Below are 21,758 nucleotides of genomic sequence, written 5' to 3'. Positions count from 1 at the left end.
ATATTATATATTGGTAGAGATCAAACATATAAATGTTTGGGCAATACCCAAAAATGTATATGCTTGAAGCAAAATATGTTTGGGAGTATATGTTACAGAAGCGATTTTTTGTGAGGGTGTTGTAAGTCGATAGTCCAGCTCGTTTTTTGGCTCGATGCACGGTTGTAGACGATACACCCAATTTGCGGCATCTCGGAGAGAGAGGTTAGGGTTTCGCTTGAAAATACCGGCAACTCACTTTGTCGTCTCAGCGGCTTCCGGTTTTCGATTTCCCCCCGATCCAGACTTCCTGGCTGTCGACAAACGTTCCCCAAACACTTTAATTACATTTGTAACGGTTGATTTGGCAACTTTTAGCGATTTTGACAGCTTTGCGTGCGAGTAACTCGGATTTTTGCGATGCGCGAGCAAAATTTTGATACGCTGCTCTTCTTGCTTGGACGGCATTTTAACAACTGAAGAGTGAATTCCAAAATCAAAATAGGAGCAACATTCTACACACACACACACCTTCAAAATGAGGGGTGTTCAGGTTTTTTAAATGCAAAATTGAAAGAAATACGTCAAGTTTGTATTGACCAAATTGTGACCGCGTCACCCTTTAGTCGCAATTTTCATTCAAATTAACGGAAATTTAAAATCTAGAGGTATAAAAATTACGTTGATACATTTTAAAATATTTTATTGGAATATATTAAGCATATCATGATTGAATATAGCATAATTAGTTAGTTTCTGGGCAAGGGTTGGTCCATTCCCATTCATTCCACATAACACATTCACCTTTATTCGAATCGAACAAGTGTGCTGTGGGACAACGCACTAATGTTGCATTACCGCTTCTTTCATTACACACCCAATAGGCGGTAGGGTCCCAAAAGTTGCGAATTTCAACATTTAAATTATCAGCAGAACAATTGGGTTGATTATTGTCATCGGGATCACAAGCTGCCAGAGTGCAGGCCACAAAGCAAGCCAAGATGGTAAAAATTGCAACTAATCAGATATATGATAAAACAATAAAAAAAAAATATTTTATTAAAAATTCGAAAATTTTAGGAGCATACTTACAGGCTTTCATTATGATTGATTTTGTCAACGATAGAAGATATTTCTCTAACTAAGGTGAAATGCGAACTTGTCAAAACTCATGCCTTCTCTATGAAATTTATACTTAAATTTGAATTGTTTTTGCTTTTTTTTCTTTTTATCGAAATGAATGTTTTGAGATAGAAACTCTACACCCTCAAAAAAAATCGCTTCTTTAACATATGTTCCAAATATATTTTGCAGGAAGCACATATATTATTGGATACTGCCGAAATATTAATATGTTTGTTTTTTGTGAACATATTATATGTTTGGAAGCATTTTGAGCCCAAAAATATTATATGCTTGGAAGAATTTTCCCCAAAGAAGATTGTGATCATTCCCTCACATAATTTTCACTTCCACGAAATTTTTAGTTCTTGGCACCTTTTTCTGTAATACAAATAATGTTGAAGAAATTATTCAATTTTATATATTTTTTTTTTAATTTTACCTTTCGCCTGGGCGGAGAATCGAACCGAGGCCCATACAGTTTGTAAGCCAACACACTATCCACTGGGCTACGTAGTAGTTATAGTCACCAGTAGACAATTATCGTTACAAGTTACATTTATATAGCATACTTTGCAGCGCCCACGAGCCCATGCAAACATAACATTATTTAAAAGAAACATACATTTGTTGGCCACGTGGAGCAGTGGTCAGCATGTCTGCCTTGCATGCAAAGGGTCGTGGGTTCAATTCCTGCTCCGACCGAACCAATTTTTTTTTGCAATTTAGACATTTATACTATATTAAATTTTTATAATGAAACTTCGAAATGTGGTTTATTAAAAATTTACAGTCCCCACATACATAAAATTCTCCTCTCAAGGCGAAAACACATGCTGTTTTTTTTTCAAATCTCTATGCTCTTGGTTCCGAATGTCTATTCTCTTTACTCCGAATACTCATTCTAATATTCAAATTAAATAATATTTAGACTTAAGCATATAAAATATTTGGCCTTATCATAAAGCAGTTTTCCGAAACAACATACAACCGTTTCACAGAAATTGTAAACATATATATGTTTGCTCGAAATTTGTAAATTTATATATGTTTACATTCACACATATTATTTTTATGAAACATTCATACCCCAAACATAATATATTTTAACATATTAACATATGTGTCCCAAACATTTAGTGTTAGTTTAGGAACATTACATGTTGGCACTTAAATATATTGTGTTTAAAAATTGTGCCCGAAACACATTTTGTTTATATCGGAACATATGAAAAACATATTTTTCTAACAGTGTAGTACTGCAGATTTTTATCACTCACCACTTTATGCTTTTAAATAAAATGCTGTACTCTGATACGAATCGGAAGGTGACTGATTTGATAAAATAAACAAGTATATACGGCGGTAAGTTCGGCCAGGCCGAATCTTATGTACTCCGAAAAAAAGTAAACTATTTTATAGGAAGAATAATTAGTTTATTCTTCGTACAAAAATTGAACTAAATTTTACTCCACATTTTGAGATTTTCACAAATCGTTGTTAAAACCAGGAAAATTTAATGCCCCGTTGTACTTTTTACTGCAGTTCTCGAAATTACACCCTCTCATAGAAGAAGAAATTAACTAAAATTAAAGAAGAAAATCATTGGCGCCAAATCATGACCATCCCAGCAAAAAAATTTGGAAGTTCTTCCAAAGGCACAACTTTAATAGCACTTCTAGAAGATGCACTCCCAATGATGTTCTTTATTTTAACTACCCAGGAAGTTATTTTAATTCAATTTTTTATAACTTGCTTTTTTCATACTTCTAATGAATAATTTTAACATTTTTTGTTTCAAACACGTTAAAAACAGAGTACGAATTCATAAAATGGTACAAATCATTTAAATTTTGTCGACAAAAATGCTATCTTCAATCTGAAAAAATTGTGATTTTTTTAAAATATTTGAGGTCAAACGTTTCCGACCACCGTTAGAATCCATTAAAAATTATAAAAAATTTTAAAAATTATTTATTTGACAAAATATCACAGAATTTTTTAATTTACCTCCAAAACATAGAATTCGGATCACACCCATAGAAGTGATGCTAATTCCGTCCTATGACAAGCCCATGTTAAATTCATGGCTTCTGCGTCAATTTTGCACCACTTCCGGATACAAAAAGAACATTTTCATTATTTTTTTAGCGACGCTTTTTTTGCTGGGATTTTAACCATACAGTAGTTCATTCTTACTATTTTTGGGAATCGTAAAAAAATTTTAATTTGCTTTAGTTCATATTGAGCTTATGTGTACGGTCATTGAACTTTATACTCACGTTTAGTTCTTAAAATGTTTGAGACATACTTAAAAAAACGAAATTTTCATTGGGCTATGGAAAATTTCGCAAAAGATAATAAAATTTAACTACAAACAAATATTTTTTTTGCAATAAAAAGAAGTTTAATTTAGAGTTAGTTTAAGTACAATCTTATATCTTCTTAACATCGTTTTCTATATTGTGAGTTAGTCCATATATTTGACAAAAAAGGTATGTATAGGTAAGTCTACAACTAATTACGAATCAATATGGACTTTTGAACGGTACGTAGAAAGCCAGAATTGTAATATGGGATTGGCTTATATGGGGGCTATATACAATTATGAACTTGATATGAACCAATTTTTGTGTGATTGGGGATCGATTTATCTGAGGGCTATATATAATTATAGACCAATATGGACCTAGTTAGGCATGGTAGTTAAAGGCTATATACTAGCACAATGTACCAAATTTCAACTGACTCAGATGAAATTTGCTCCTCCAAGTGGTTCCTAAACCAAATTTCGGGATCGGTTAATATGAGGGCTATATATAATTATGGACTGATATGGACCACTTTTGGCATGGTTGTTACCAAATTTCAACCACATCGTATGAATTTTGCTTCTCCAAAAAGTACCGGAGGTCAAATCTGGGGATCGGTTTATATGGGGGCTATATATAATTATGGACTGATATGGACCAATTCCTGCATGGTTGTTAGAGACCATATACTAACACCACGACCAAATTTCAACCGAATCAGATGAAATTTGCTCTTCCAAGAGGCTCCGGAGGTCAAATCTGGGGATCGGTTTATATGGGGGCTATATATAATTTTGGACCGATTTCGACCAATTTTTGCATTGGTGTTTGAGCCCATATATTAACACTACGTACCAAATTTCAACTGAATCAGATGAAATTTGGTCTCCCAAGAGGCTCCAGAGTTCAAATCTGCTGATCGGTTTATATGGGGCTATTTATAATTATTGACCCATGTGGACCAATTTTTGCATGGTCATTAAAGACCATATACTAACACCATGTACCAAATTTCAGCCGGATCGGATGAAATTTGCTTCTCCTAGAGGCTCCGCAAGCCAAATCGGGGGATGGGTTTATATGGGGGCTATATATAATTATTGACCGATTTCAACCAATTTTTGCATTGGTGTTTGAGGCTATATATTAGCACCACGTACCAAATTTCAACTGAATCAGATGAAATTTGGTCTTCCAAGAGGCTCCGCAAGCCAAATCAGGGGATCGGTTTTTATGGGGGCTATATATAATTATGGACCGATGTTGACCACTTTTTGCATGGTTGTTAGAGATCATATGCTGACATCATGTACCAAATTTCAGCCGGATCGGATGAAATTTGCTTTTCTTAGAGGATTCGCAAGCCAAATCTGGGGGTACGTTTATATGGGGGTTATATATAATTATGGACCGATGTGGACCAATTTTTGCATAGTTGTTAGAAACCATGTACTTACACCATGTACCAAATCTCAGCCCGATTGGATAAAATTTGCTTCTCTTAGAGGCTCCGCAAGCCACATATAGTAAGTGCTATAGAAGACTACATTTAGCCAAATTTGGGTAAGATCGGTTGATAAATAAGGGTTTTATGGCCAAATTTAGAAAAATCGGGCGGTACATATATATGGGAGTTATAGCTAAATCTGAACCGATTTCGATGATTTTTTGCACATATAGTTAGTGCTATAGAAGATTATATTTAGCCAACTTTGAGTATGATCGGTTGATAAATAAAGGTTTTGTGGCCAAATTTGGGAAAATCGGGCGATACATATATATGAGAGCTATATCTAAATCTGAACCGATTTGGATAAAATTTTGCAGACTTGAAGGGCGATGGAAAAGATTACCTTTTGCCAAATTTGGTGACGATCCGTTTGAAAAAACGCGCATCGTGACCCCATTTGTCGAAATCGGGCGATACATATATATGGGAGCTATATCTAAATTTGATCCGATTTCTTCCAAATTCAATAGCGTTCGTCCTTGTGCCCAAAAAACTCTCTGTACCAAATTTCATCAAAATCGGTTAATAATTGCGACCGGAATCCTGTGAACAACAAATACATGGACAGACGGACGGACGGACGGACGGACGGACACCAAGCGCTAGATCGACGCAGGAGGTGATTCTGAGTCGATCGGTATATATTTTATGGGGTCTAAAATCAATATTTCTGGTAGGCACATTGAAATTGCATGTAAAGGGTGATTCTTTTGAGGTTAGGATTTTCATGCATTAGTATTTGACAGATCACGTGGGATTTCAGACATGGTGTCAAAGAGAAAGATGCTCAGTATGCTTTGACATTTCATCATGAATAGACTTACTAACGAGCAATGCTTGCAAATCATTGAATTTTATTACCAAAATCAGTGGCAGAAAATCCGCTTTTTTATCGACAAATTTTGTTCAGCGATGAGGCTCATTTCTGGTTGAATGGCTACGTAAATAAGCAAAATTGCCGCATTTGGAGTGAAGAGCAACCAGAAGCCGTTCAAGAACTGCCCATGCATCCCGAAAAATGCACTGTTTGGTGTGGTTTGTACGCTGGTGGAATCATTGGACCGTATTTTTTCAAAGATGCTGTTGGACGCAACGTTACGGTGAATGGCGATCGCTATCGTTCGATGCTAACAAACTTTTTGTTGCCAAAAATGGAAGAACTGAACTTGGTTGACATGTGGTTTCAACAAGATGGCGCTACATGCCACACAGCTCGCGATTCTATGGCCATTTTGAGGGAAAACTTCGGAGAACAATTCATCTCAAGAAATGGACCGGTAAGTTGGCCACCAAGATCATGCGATTTGACGCCTTTAGACTATTTTTTGTGGGGCTACGTCAAGTCTAAAGTCTACAGAAATAAGCCAGCAACTATTCCAGCTTTGGAAGACAACATTTCCGAAGAAATTCGGGCTATTCCGGCCGAAATGCTCGAAAAAGTTGCCCAAAATTGGACTTTCCGAATGGACCACCTAAGACGCAGCCGCGGTCAACATTTAAATGAAATTATCTTCAAAAAGTAAATGTCATGGACCAATCTAACGTTTCAAATAAAGAACCGATGAGATTTTGCAAATTTTATGCGTTTTTTAAAAAAAAAAAGTTATCAAGCGCTTAACAAATCACCCTTTATTAATAAAAGAAGTACCAATTTTTATTTCAGTTTTTCTTGAAATTAAAAATGTTGGGCATGTATCGATTCATGTTTAGATATATCTCCCGATTTAATTTCTTGAGGGCATCAAAGTGAAGAAGAAGTTGTAGATGCCTTAAACGGTTAACTCTTAACTGGAATTTTTTGGCAAATTATATAAAAACCTGTGTCCAATACAGATAATTCTTGTTAATTGCATATAATAATTAAACACCACACATTTCGATTAAAATTAGTATTGAATTGAAAAAACTGACGACGAAGGACATAGTCATTTAGAATTATAAACCTATTTTATTATTTTTTTGTAGATATGTAGCTATATTACGGAAAATAAAATAAATACTACTACTACTACAGTAGCAATTTTTTTTCCGATTTTATTCAAATTTAAAATCTACAGATATTTTAAGATCGCGAAGGGTTATATTAAATTTGGTATATATGATATAACCCCTATGTAGACCACACCCAGAGAAGGAATATGGTCAGTTCAAACATATTTCAAGGCACCATGTTACTTTTTCACAGCGATCATGTAGCATTTTTGTCGCAAAAATATTATTTTCTCGTCAAACATAACATGCTTTCCGAAATCAGATACATAATTTGCGAGAAAATAACATGGTGTCGACAAACATATTACATGTTTTCCGTGAAAAAAGTAACATTTTGCTCTTGAAACATGGTTGCGATGATCATATTCCTTCTCTGCGTGCAATCTCCCGATTTGATTTCTGGAGTGTATGATAAAGGGAGATACGGTCAAAATTTGGTCAAGGGAAAACGCGCAGAAAGCCAGTTTGCCTTGAACTGCTGCTCGTCCTTAGCAGTTTTTTTTTTTTGGTCTTCTTTAAGTTCCGCTTGACAATAGCCCAGTATTTCTCAATTGGGCGGAGCTCTGGCGTGTTTGGAGAGTTCTTGTCCTTGGGAACCACCTGCACGTTGTTGGCGGCGTACCACTTCATGGCCTTTTTACCGTAATGGCAAGATACCAAATCCGGCCAAAACAGTACGGAACAACCGTGTTTCTTCAGGAAAGGCAGCAGACGTTTATTCAAACACGCTTTCACGTAAATTTCTTGGTTGACAGTCCCGGAAGCTATGAAAATGCTGCTTTTCAAGCCACAGGTACAGATGGCTTGCCAAACCAGATATTTCTTTGCGAACTTTGACAGTTTTATGTGCTTGAAAATATCTGCTACCTTTCACCTTCCTTTTGCCGTATAAAACTCCTGTCCCGGAAGCTGCTTGTAGTCGGCTTTGACGTAGGTTTCGTCGTCCATTACCACGCAGTCAAACTTCATCAGCATCGTCGTGTACAGCCTCCGGGATAGCGCTTTGGCCGTCGTATTTTGTTTATCATCGCGATTTGGAGTCACTACCTTCTTCACGGTTGAAAAAGACTGTTTTTCATATATTTGGCTATAAACATTATATGTTTGGAACACAAATTTTTAAACACAATATTTTTGAGTGCAAGCATATAATGTTCATAAACTAGCATAACATTATTGTTGTTTCTTTTTTTGATCTCAGCTTAAAGCCATGCATTGACTAAACTACAAGTGTAGCTTAACCAACAGAGGAAAAGTATGCTTGTCAAATTTATTTGGGCAAAGCCCTATAGACTGCAAGATGGTTGGATGTACAGCTGTTTCGGACATGTTTGGGACATATATGTTAATATGTTAGAACATATTATGTTTGGGACATAAAATGTTTGTAAATATAATATGCTTGGATGCAAACATATATTAATTTAGAAATAGCCTATAAACATATATGTGTTTAGTAGCTTGGAACGCTATTTAACAGGGAGCGATATTGAATTAAGTTGGTGGCTGTTGCTTGTTATTACAAAATTAACATTTTATTTTTCCTTGGGCAATTGAACAGCTACTTCTTTGATCCTTACAAACTGTGTGGTCCGCTGTTCGAATCCCCGTCCGGCAAAAGGTAAAATTAAAATAAAAAAAATCATAAAATTGAATAATTTCTTCTACAATGTTTGTATTACAGAAAAAGGTGCTAAGAACTAAAAAATCTCGTGGAAGTGAGAAAGATGTCGGGGAATATACAATTGGGCAGAAACAAAATTTTGAGCATTCAGGTCGAAAACCTATGTTGTTAGCACCTATATTACCTGTTTATTTTCATAATTCATTATGATTGTAAATATATAAATAAATAAATACAATTTTGAGCACAATATTGTTTGGGAGAATTTTTTTTTAAGCATATAATATTTTTGGGTGCAAAATGCTTCCAAACATATTATATGGTCACATAATAACATATTGTTTTTTGGAAGACAACATTATTGAATTTGGATGCAAAAATACAAAATGTTTGGAACTTAGACTACCCAAACATATATTGTTTAGACCAATATGCTTTCAAACATATTATATATTGGTAGAGATCAAACATATAAATGTTTGGGCAATACCCAAAAATGTATATGCTTGAAGCAAAATATGTTTGGGAGTATATGTTACAGAAGCGATTTTTTGTGAGGGTGTTGTAAGTCGATAGTCCAGCTCGTTTTTTGGCTCGATGCACGGTTGTAGACGATACACCCAATTTGCGGCATCTCGGAGAGAGAGGTTAGGGTTTCGCTTGAAAATACCGGCAACTCACTTTGTCGTCTCAGCGGCTTCCGGTTTTCGATTTCCCCCCGATCCAGACTTCCTGGCTGTCGACAAACGTTCCCCAAACACTTTAATTACATTTGTAACGGTTGATTTGGCAACTTTTAGCGATTTTGACAGCTTTGCGTGCGAGTAACTCGGATTTTTGCGATGCGCGAGCAAAATTTTGATACGCTGCTCTTCTTGCTTGGACGGCATTTTAACAACTGAAGAGTGAATTCCAAAATCAAAATAGGAGCAACATTCTACACACACACACACCTTCAAAATGAGGGGTGTTCAGGTTTTTTAAATGCAAAATTGAAAGAAATACGTCAAGTTTGTATTGACCAAATTGTGACCGCGTCACCCTTTAGTCGCAATTTTCATTCAAATTAACGGAAATTTAAAATCTAGAGGTATAAAAATTACGTTGATACATTTTAAAATATTTTATTGGAATATATTAAGCATATCATGATTGAATATAGCATAATTAGTTAGTTTCTGGGCAAGGGTTGGTCCATTCCCATTCATTCCACATAACACATTCACCTTTATTCGAATCGAACAAGTGTGCTGTGGGACAACGCACTAATGTTGCATTACCGCTTCTTTCATTACACACCCAATAGGCGGTAGGGTCCCAAAAGTTGCGAATTTCAACATTTAAATTATCAGCAGAACAATTGGGTTGATTATTGTCATCGGGATCACAAGCTGCCAGAGTGCAGGCCACAAAGCAAGCCAAGATGGTAAAAATTGCAACTAATCAGATATATGATAAAACAATAAAAAAAAAATATTTTATTAAAAATTCGAAAATTTTAGGAGCATACTTACAGGCTTTCATTATGATTGATTTTGTCAACGATAGAAGATATTTCTCTAACTAAGGTGAAATGCGAACTTGTCAAAACTCATGCCTTCTCTATGAAATTTATACTTAAATTTGAATTGTTTTTGCTTTTTTTTCTTTTTATCGAAATGAATGTTTTGAGATAGAAACTCTACACCCTCAAAAAAAATCGCTTCTTTAACATATGTTCCAAATATATTTTGCAGGAAGCACATATATTATTGGATACTGCCGAAATATTAATATGTTTGTTTTTTGTGAACATATTATATGTTTGGAAGCATTTTGAGCCCAAAAATATTATATGCTTGGAAGAATTTTCCCCAAAGAAGATTGTGATCATTCCCTCACATAATTTTCACTTCCACGAAATTTTTAGTTCTTGGCACCTTTTTCTGTAATACAAATAATGTTGAAGAAATTATTCAATTTTATATATTTTTTTTTTAATTTTACCTTTCGCCTGGGCGGAGAATCGAACCGAGGCCCATACAGTTTGTAAGCCAACACACTATCCACTGGGCTACGTAGTAGTTATAGTCACCAGTAGACAATTATCGTTACAAGTTACATTTATATAGCATACTTTGCAGCGCCCACGAGCCCATGCAAACATAACATTATTTAAAAGAAACATACATTTGTTGGCCACGTGGAGCAGTGGTCAGCATGTCTGCCTTGCATGCAAAGGGTCGTGGGTTCAATTCCTGCTCCGACCGAACCAATTTTTTTTTGCAATTTAGACATTTATACTATATTAAATTTTTATAATGAAACTTCGAAATGTGGTTTATTAAAAATTTACAGTCCCCACATACATAAAATTCTCCTCTCAAGGCGAAAACACATGCTGTTTTTTTTTCAAATCTCTATGCTCTTGGTTCCGAATGTCTATTCTCTTTACTCCGAATACTCATTCTAATATTCAAATTAAATAATATTTAGACTTAAGCATATAAAATATTTGGCCTTATCATAAAGCAGTTTTCCGAAACAACATACAACCGTTTCACAGAAATTGTAAACATATATATGTTTGCTCGAAATTTGTAAATTTATATATGTTTACATTCACACATATTATTTTTATGAAACATTCATACCCCAAACATAATATATTTTAACATATTAACATATGTGTCCCAAACATTTAGTGTTAGTTTAGGAACATTACATGTTGGCACTTAAATATATTGTGTTTAAAAATTGTGCCCGAAACACATTTTGTTTATATCGGAACATATGAAAAACATATTTTTCTAACAGTGTAGTACTGCAGATTTTTATCACTCACCACTTTATGCTTTTAAATAAAATGCTGTACTCTGATACGAATCGGAAGGTGACTGATTTGATAAAATAAACAAGTATATACGGCGGTAAGTTCGGCCAGGCCGAATCTTATGTACTCCGAAAAAAAGTAAACTATTTTATAGGAAGAATAATTAGTTTATTCTTCGTACAAAAATTGAACTAAATTTTACTCCACATTTTGAGATTTTCACAAATCGTTGTTAAAACCAGGAAAATTTAATGCCCCGTTGTACTTTTTACTGCAGTTCTCGAAATTACACCCTCTCATAGAAGAAGAAATTAACTAAAATTAAAGAAGAAAATCATTGGCGCCAAATCATGACCATCCCAGCAAAAAAATTTGGAAGTTCTTCCAAAGGCACAACTTTAATAGCACTTCTAGAAGATGCACTCCCAATGATGTTCTTTATTTTAACTACCCAGGAAGTTATTTTAATTCAATTTTTTATAACTTGCTTTTTTCATACTTCTAATGAATAATTTTAACATTTTTTGTTTCAAACACGTTAAAAACAGAGTACGAATTCATAAAATGGTACAAATCATTTAAATTTTGTCGACAAAAATGCTATCTTCAATCTGAAAAAATTGTGATTTTTTTAAAATATTTGAGGTCAAACGTTTCCGACCACCGTTAGAATCCATTAAAAATTATAAAAAATTTTAAAAATTATTTATTTGACAAAATATCACAGAATTTTTTAATTTACCTCCAAAACATAGAATTCGGATCACACCCATAGAAGTGATGCTAATTCCGTCCTATGACAAGCCCATGTTAAATTCATGGCTTCTGCGTCAATTTTGCACCACTTCCGGATACAAAAAGAACATTTTCATTATTTTTTTAGCGACGCTTTTTTTGCTGGGATTTTAACCATACAGTAGTTCATTCTTACTATTTTTGGGAATCGTAAAAAAATTTTAATTTGCTTTAGTTCATATTGAGCTTATGTGTACGGTCATTGAACTTTATACTCACGTTTAGTTCTTAAAATGTTTGAGACATACTTAAAAAAACGAAATTTTCATTGGGCTATGGAAAATTTCGCAAAAGATAATAAAATTTAACTACAAACAAATATTTTTTTTGCAATAAAAAGAAGTTTAATTTAGAGTTAGTTTAAGTACAATCTTATATCTTCTTAACATCGTTTTCTATATTGTGAGTTAGTCCATATATTTGACAAAAAAGGTATGTATAGGTAAGTCTACAACTAATTACGAATCAATATGGACTTTTGAACGGTACGTAGAAAGCCAGAATTGTAATATGGGATTGGCTTATATGGGGGCTATATACAATTATGAACTTGATATGAACCAATTTTTGTGTGATTGGGGATCGATTTATCTGAGGGCTATATATAATTATAGACCAATATGGACCTAGTTAGGCATGGTAGTTAAAGGCTATATACTAGCACAATGTACCAAATTTCAACTGACTCAGATGAAATTTGCTCCTCCAAGTGGTTCCTAAACCAAATTTCGGGATCGGTTAATATGAGGGCTATATATAATTATGGACTGATATGGACCACTTTTGGCATGGTTGTTACCAAATTTCAACCACATCGTATGAATTTTGCTTCTCCAAAAAGTACCGGAGGTCAAATCTGGGGATCGGTTTATATGGGGGCTATATATAATTATGGACTGATATGGACCAATTCCTGCATGGTTGTTAGAGACCATATACTAACACCACGACCAAATTTCAACCGAATCAGATGAAATTTGCTCTTCCAAGAGGCTCCGGAGGTCAAATCTGGGGATCGGTTTATATGGGGGCTATATATAATTTTGGACCGATTTCGACCAATTTTTGCATTGGTGTTTGAGCCCATATATTAACACTACGTACCAAATTTCAACTGAATCAGATGAAATTTGGTCTCCCAAGAGGCTCCAGAGTTCAAATCTGCTGATCGGTTTATATGGGGCTATTTATAATTATTGACCCATGTGGACCAATTTTTGCATGGTCATTAAAGACCATATACTAACACCATGTACCAAATTTCAGCCGGATCGGATGAAATTTGCTTCTCCTAGAGGCTCCGCAAGCCAAATCGGGGGATGGGTTTATATGGGGGCTATATATAATTATTGACCGATTTCAACCAATTTTTGCATTGGTGTTTGAGGCTATATATTAGCACCACGTACCAAATTTCAACTGAATCAGATGAAATTTGGTCTTCCAAGAGGCTCCGCAAGCCAAATCAGGGGATCGGTTTTTATGGGGGCTATATATAATTATGGACCGATGTTGACCACTTTTTGCATGGTTGTTAGAGATCATATGCTGACATCATGTACCAAATTTCAGCCGGATCGGATGAAATTTGCTTTTCTTAGAGGATTCGCAAGCCAAATCTGGGGGTACGTTTATATGGGGGTTATATATAATTATGGACCGATGTGGACCAATTTTTGCATAGTTGTTAGAAACCATGTACTTACACCATGTACCAAATCTCAGCCCGATTGGATAAAATTTGCTTCTCTTAGAGGCTCCGCAAGCCAAACCGGCGGATTGGTTTTTATGGGGGCTATATATAATTATGGACAGATGTGGACCACTTTTTGCATAGTTGTTAGAGATCATATACTAACACCATGTACCAAATTTCAGCCGGATTGGATGAAATTTGCTTCTCCTAGAGGCTCCGCAAGCCAAATCAGGGGATCGGTTTATATGGGGGCTATATATAATTATTGACCGATGTGGACCAATTTTTGCATAGTTATTAGAGACCATATACTAACACCATGTACCAAATTCCAGCCGGATCGGATGAAATTTTCTTCCCTTAGAGGCTCCGCAAGCCAAATCTGGTGGTTCGTTTATATGGGGGCTATACGTAAAAGTGGACCGATATGGCCCATTTGCAATACCATCCGACCTACATCAATAACAACTACTTGTGCCTAGTTTCAAGTCGATAGCTTGTTTCGTTCGGAAGTTAGCGTGATTTCAACAGACGGACGGACGGACGGACACGCTTAGATCGACGCAGAATTTCACCACGACCCAGAATATATATACTTTATGGGGTCTTAGAGCAATATTTCGATGTGTTACAAACGAAATGACAAAGTTAATATATCCTATGGTGGAGGGTATAAAAAGGAAAGGGTGCTCACCGAAAAACACACAGTATATCCACCATGAAAGAAAATGTACATTGAAAAAAAATATATTTACGTGATATTAGCGATGCACAATTTACGCATTATTAAGAACAAATTTCTTTAAAATAATACAATTTTATTTAAAATAAAGTTTATAATCTTTGATGCAAACAATTTTTTTTTTATTAAATTTAGGACACACATTTTGGAAATTTGCGACCCTTCGTCGAAGCCGTATGTCTTTGAACTAAGGCAAATTTTCCTTAAAGTAAAGAAACACATTTTTCATGCAAGATTTCGTGCTTAAATTAATACTGAATCGTTAGATTTAAAATAAAAACGCTTCAAAAATAGGCTAGAATTTATTTCGAGGAATTGGCGTGATATTAGCGATGCACAATTTACGCATTATTAAGAACAAATTTCTTTAAAATAATACAATTTTATTTAAAATAAAGTTTATAATCTTTGATTCAAACATTTTTTTTTTTATTAAATTTAGGACACACATTTTGGAAATTTGCGACCCTCCGTCGAAGCCGTATGTCTTTGATCTAAGGCAAATTTTCCTTAAAGTAAAGAAACACATTTTTCATGCAAGATTTCGTGCTGAAATTAATACTGAATCGTAAGATTTAAAATAAAAACGCTTCAGAAATAGTCTAGAATTTATTTCGAGGATTTGGCATCTTTGGTTTAAATTCCTTTTTTTAATTAAAACAAAACATTGTTTACTTTGAAGTGGGCATTTGTTTGGACGTGAATAGCTTATTAGTATACCGCGAAAAGAGAATGAAATTTCGATAAATGAGATCGGTATCCTAATTTTAATTTAGTTTTATTTTTTTAGATTTTTTTTAGATTTAAAGCCAGATAGGCCACTAAAACATGTCTTTATTTTAAAAAAGCTGCATATTTGGCTCGGAATCAATACCAAAATTCTAGGTATCACAATGGACTGAATAGTCTAAGTGAGCCTGAATTTTAATCGGGCTGCCACTTTAACCTAACCTAACCTAATACCAAAATTCTCTTTAAGGGAAGGTCAACCCTTTCCAAGTAAACTTTTTTTGAGTGTAGATTGTTGAAACCCCCAGCGACATAGGGTTTTGAAAGGAAGCTATTAAACTTGATTCATGGCGGTGGGTACATTGAAAAAAAATATATTGACCTAATAAAACTTTAAAAAACATTAACCCCGATTTGGGGGTCAATTTTTATCCCATATGGCTGAAATTTTGGGAAATTTTCTCACAGCGGACCACACAGTTTGTAAGCCAATACACTATTCAGTGGACTACGTAGCTGTTAATGTCATCAACAGACAATTATCGTTATAGCCATATTGCATACTTTTGGGCGCCCACGAGCCGATGTAAAGAAACTTTAATTGTCAGAAATATACCATCGTCGAGCAATGGCTAGCTTGTCCGACTTGCATACAAAAGATCATGGGTTCAATCCCTGCTTCGATTGAACACCAAAACTTTTTTTTTTGTACAAACATTTTTTAATAAATTCCAAAAATGTTCGGAGGATGCCGAAAAGAAATTCGACACTACATACTACTATATTAAATTTTTGCTATGAAACTTGAAAATGTGTCTTATTAAAGACTTAAAATCAGAAAAGAACAGAGCTTGATATAAACAAACTGAACTGGGTTTTTGTAACAAAAAAATTTTTTGGTGATAAAAGTTTGAAATATTCGAAGAAATTAAAAAAAAAAATTAAAAAAACGAAAAAACGTTTTGCGGTACACGTTTTCCAAATGTTTTCTCTTTTCTTTGTGTGTACTTGTAAATATGTACACTTGGTATGGCATTTCTAAAAAATACATCGCAAACAGGAGCCTTATCATTAAATCTTCATATAGATAGATTCTATCGATTTTTGTTCTATTATCAAATAATTGCAAATGAAAGTTTGAGAAAAACAAAAACAAAAATGCATTACACTTTCCAATGACTTGAACTATAAAAACCCAGAGGCTTAATTGCAAAACTATGAGTTCAGCAATTGCTTTCTAACAAGTGAGCGCATAGTCTATTCATAAAGTTAATCGAGAAATTTTAAATAAAAGAAAAATCATGAAATTCAGTAAGCTATCTTATGCCATATTTGAAATTCTAAATTTTCCATTAATTCCATTGTCTTCCATTTTTAGTCATCTGCTTAAGTTTTTTGGCTTGTCTCCTTTGCGGCGCTTTGGCTTGCGATCCGAATGAAAATAATATGCCTAAATGTGGCAGTGACAATTTGAATATACCCGTTCGTGACTTCTGGGATCCTACTGCTTACTGGATGTGTACATCGAATAGTGATAAGGCTGAATTGGTACGTTGCCCCGATGCCCACTTATTCGATTCAGAAAAAGGCGAATGTGTTATGTGGAATAAATGGGAATGGACCAATCCATGTCCCGAAAGTTCATAGTTTAATAACAAGTTCTAAATAAAATCGTATATAAAAATATGGATTTTTGTTTTTATTTGAGAAAAGTCTCTCATAAATTGAAAGCTCCAACATTTGTAGTTGGGTAAGATTTCAATTTACAAAACAACACAAAGACAAGATTTCAGATTCAATGGTGGATATATTTATTGGGGACTTTTCTTTTCTTATCACCAATATGGCTGCTTCGCAAGTAAGTTTAGCTAATTCACTTTATATTACAAAAGGGCAAGTATATAGATTTGGAGATACTGAAGTTAAAGAAAATGGATCCCTTTATCTAGTTGTGTGAAAACTTCACTTCAGTTGCCTGAAGTTAGATAAAGGGATAAAGCTATATTGAAACAATAATTCAAATTAATTCCAATAATTCAAATTAATGGTTACGACAAACACGAATGAAATTTCCACCTCCAGGAAGATTAGGAAATCAAATCTGCTTATCGGTTTATATGGGGGCTATGTATAATTGTGGACCGATTTTTACATGGTTGTTAGATAGTCATAGACTAATACCAAGTGGAAAATTTCAACTGAATCGGATACAACTGTTTGTGCGAAGTTTCAAGACGATAGCTTGTTTCACTCAAAAGTAAGGGTAATTTCAACAGACGGACGAATGGACATCGTTAGATCGACTCAAAATTTTCCCACGACCCCAAAATTGTTCATACTTTACAGGGTTGTGCCACTCGAGCTAAAACTAATCCACCAAATTTTGGAGAAACTTCTACCAAACAAAAAAAATGTTGATTCTATTGAAAAGTTTATCAAAATTTCATTTCTATAGGAAATTTTGTCAAAATTTCTTTTTTATAGAATATTTTGTTAAAACGTCATTTATAAAGGAAATTTTGTCAAAATTACATCTCTATAGGGAATTTTGTTAAAATTTCATTACTTTGGGAAATTTTATCAAAATTTTACTTATATGGGAAATTTTATCAAAATTTCATTACTATAGAAAATTTTGTCAAAATTTCATCTCTATAGGAAATTTTATCAAAATTTCATTACTGTAGGAAATTTTGTCAAAATTTTATTTTTATGGGAAATTTTGTCAAAATTTCATTTCTATAGGAATTTTGTCAAAATTTCTTTTTTATAGGATATTTTGTTAAAATATCATTTCTATAGGAAATTTTGTTAAAATTTCATTTCTATAGGAAATTTTGTTAAAATGTCATTAATTTTGGAAATTTTTTCAAAATTTCTTTTTTATAGGATATTTTGTTAAAATATCATTTCTATAGGAAATTTTATCAAAATTTCATTGCTATAGAAAATTTTGTCAAAATTTCATTTCTAAAAGAAATTTTGTCAAAATTTCATTTCTATAGGAAATTTAGTCACAATTCTATTTGTATGGGAAATTTTGTCAAAAGTTAATTTCTACAGGAATTTTGTTAACATTTTATTTCTATAGAAATTTTGCCAAAATTTTATTTCCATAGGAAATTTTGTAAAAATTTCATTTCTATAGAACATTTTGTCAAAATTTTGCTTTTATAAGAAATTTTGTCAAAATTTCATTTCTATAGGAAATTTTGCCAAAATTTCATTTCTATAAAAAATTTTGTCAAAATTCCATTTCTATAGGAAATTTTTTGAAAATTTTATTATTATGGGAAATTTTGTCAAAATTTCCTTTCTATAGGAATTTTGTCAAAATTTTATTTCTATAGCAAATTTTGTTAAAATTTAATTTCTATAGGAAATTTTGTTAAAATTTCATTTCTATAGGAAATTTTGTCAAATTTCATTTCTATAGGAAATTTTGTCAAAATGTAATTTCTAAAGGAAATTTTGCCAAAATGTAATTTCTATAGGAAATTTTATCAAAATTTCATTACTATAGGAAATTTTGTCAAATTTTATTTCTATACGAAATTTTGTTAAAATTTAATTTCTATAGGAAATTTTGTTAAAATTTCATTCCTATAGGAAATTTTGTAAAATTTCATTTCTATAGGAAATTTTGTCAAAATTTAAATTCTACAGGAAATTTTGTCAAAATTTCATTTCTATAGGAAATTTTGTCACAATGTAATTTCTAAAGGAAATTTTGTCAAAATGTAATTTCTATAAGAAATTTTATCAAAATTTCATTACTATGGCAAATTTTATCAAAATTTCATTACTATAGGAAATTTTGTCAAAATGTAATTTCTTTAGGAAATTTGTCAAAATTTCATTTCTATAAGAAATTTGTCAAAATTTTATTTCTATAGGAAATTTTGTTAAAATTTCATTTCTATAGCAAATTTTGTAAAATTTCATTCCTATAGGAAATTTTATCAAAATTTTATTTTTATAGGAAATTTTGTCAAAATTTCATTTCTATAGGAAATTTTGCCAAAATTTCATTTCTATAAGAAATTTTGTTAAAATTTTATTTCTATAGGAAATTTTGTTAAAATTTCATTTCTATAGGAAATTTTATCAAAATTTTATTGCTGTAGGAAATTTTGTCAAAATTTCTTTTTTATGGGAAATTTTGTCAAAATTTCATTTCTGTAGGAAATTTTGTTAAAATTTCATACAGTATATTTTGTCAAAATTTAATTTCTATACGAAATTTTATCAAAATTTCATTACTGTAGGACATTTTGTCAAAATTTTATTTTTACTGTAAATGTTGTCAAAATTTCATTTCTATAGGAAATTTTATCAAAATTTCATTACTATAGGAAATTTTGTCAAAATGTAATTTCTTTAGGAAATTTGTCAAAATTTAATTTCTATCAGAAATTTGTCAAACTTTTATTTCTATAGGAAATTTTGTTAAAATTTCATTTCTATAGCAAATTTTGTAAAATTTCATTTCTATAAGAAATTTGTCAAAATTTCATTTCTATAAGAAATTTTGTCAAAATTTCATTTCTATAGGAAATTTTTTGAAAATTTTATTATTATGGGAAATTTTGACAAAATTTCCTTTCTATAGGAATTTTGTCAAAATTTTATTTCTATAGCAAATTTTGTTAAAATTTCATTTCTATAGGAAATTTTGTTAAAATTTCATTTCTGTAGGAAATTTTGTCAAATTTCATTTCTTTAGGAAATTTTGTCAAAATGTAATATCTAAAGGAAATTTTGTCAAAATGTAATTTCTATAGGAAATTTTATCAAAATTTCATTACTATAGGAAATTTTGTCAAAATGTAATTTCTTTAGGAAATTTTGTCAAAATTTTATTTCTATAGGAAATTTTGTTAAAATTTCATTTCTATAGCAAATTTTGTAAAATTTCATTTCTATAAGAAATTTGTCAAAATTTCATTTCTATAAGAAATTTTGTCAAAATTTCATTTCTATAGGAAATTTTGTTAAAATTTCATTTCTATAAGAAATTTTGTTAAAATTTAATTTCTATAGGAAATTTTGTTAAAATTTCATTTCTACAGTATATTTTGTCAAAATTTCATTTCTATAGGAAATTTTATCAAAATTTTATTGCTGTAGGAAATTTTGTCAAAATTTCTTTTTTATGGGAAATTTTGTCAAAATTTCATTTCTGTAGGAAATTTTGTTAAAATTTCATATAGTATATTTTGTCAAAATTTCATTTCTATACGAAATTTTATCAAAATTTCATTACTGTAGGACATTTTGTCAAAATTTTATTTTTACTGTAAATGTTGTCAAAATTTCATTTCTATAAGAAATTTGCCACAATTTTATTACTATAAGAAATTTGTCAAAATTTCATTTCTATAAGAAATTTGTCAAAATTTTATTTCTATAGGAAATTTTGTTAAAATTTCATTTCTATAGGAAATTTTGTTAAAATTTTATTTCTATAGGAAATTTTGTCAAATTTCATTTCTATAAAAAATTTTATCATTTTACAGTAATGAACTGTTGGAAATTTGATCAAAATTTCATTACTGTTGGAAATTTTGTCAACATTTTATTTTTATGGGAAATTTTGTCAACATTTAATTTCTATAGGAATTTTGTCAACATTTTATTTCTATAGGAAATTTTTCAAAATTTCATTTCTATAAGAAATTTGTCACAATTTTATTACTATAGGAAATTTTGTTAAAACTTCGTTTCTATAGGAAATTTTGTCAAATTTCATTTCTATAGGAAATTTTGTCAAAATTTCATTTCTATAGGAAATTTTGTTAAAATTTCATTTCTATAAGAATTTTGTCAAAATTTCATTTCTATAGGAAATTTTGTCAAAATTTCATTACTATAGGAAATTTTATCAAAATTTCATTACTATAGGAAATTTTGTCAAAATGGAATTTCTTTAGGAAATTTTTTCAAAATTTTATTTTTATGAGAAATTTAATGAAAATTTCATTTCTATAGGAAATTTTATCAAAATTTCATTACTGTAGGACATTTTGTCAAAATTTTATTTTTATGGAAAATTTTGTCAAAATTTTATTTTTATGGAAAATTTTGTCAAAATTTCATTTCTATAGGAATTTTGTCAAAAATTTATTTGTATAGGAAATTTTGTTAAAATTTCATTTCTATAGGAAATTTTATCACAATTTTAATTATAATGAAAATTTTGTCAAAATTTCATTTCTATATAAAATTTTGTCAATATTTTATTTTTATAGAAAATTTGTGAAGTATCCCGAAGTTAGAAATCCAAATCAAAATCCAAAACATCAAGATTTCTACCAATGTATCAAATTGTAAATAAAAAAACATTTTTGATAGAATTTTACCAACTGTAGCAACCGTGTTTTTGATAAGGCTGTCATTCGGGATTTATCCCAAATTCCGGGATTTTTCGGGATCCAGAAAAAAT

At 31.7% G+C, this 21,758-nt stretch overlaps 3 protein-coding genes across 3 annotated transcripts in view; 2 read left to right on the top strand and 1 right to left on the bottom strand.

The window, feature by feature from the left end:
- LOC142230828 (uncharacterized) overlaps positions 1-21,758 on the top strand; it is a 108,663-nt gene that overhangs the window by 41,968 nt on the left and 44,937 nt on the right. The window lies entirely within an intron of this gene.
- On the bottom strand, positions 9,639-10,114 carry LOC142228376 (uncharacterized). The gene is made up of 2 exons (XM_075298787.1): positions 10,054-10,114; positions 9,639-9,978 (listed from the first exon to the last, which is right to left on the bottom strand). The coding sequence occupies exons 1-2, from the start codon at positions 10,061-10,063 to the stop codon at positions 9,707-9,709; spliced, it is 282 nt and encodes a 93-aa protein (XP_075154902.1). The 5' UTR covers positions 10,064-10,114; the 3' UTR covers positions 9,639-9,706.
- On the top strand, positions 16,541-16,999 carry LOC142228378 (uncharacterized). Its single transcript, XM_075298789.1, has 2 exons — positions 16,541-16,624; positions 16,692-16,999. The coding sequence occupies exons 1-2, from the start codon at positions 16,615-16,617 to the stop codon at positions 16,958-16,960; spliced, it is 279 nt and encodes a 92-aa protein (XP_075154904.1). The 5' UTR covers positions 16,541-16,614; the 3' UTR covers positions 16,961-16,999.

This window comes from Haematobia irritans, chromosome 3 (assembly GCF_050003625.1).
Source record: "Haematobia irritans isolate KBUSLIRL chromosome 3, ASM5000362v1, whole genome shotgun sequence".
NCBI classification, from domain to species: Eukaryota; Metazoa; Arthropoda; class Insecta; order Diptera; family Muscidae; genus Haematobia; species Haematobia irritans.
Note: the sequence above shows the minus strand (reverse complement) of the source record. Positions and strands in the feature narration are given on the sequence as shown.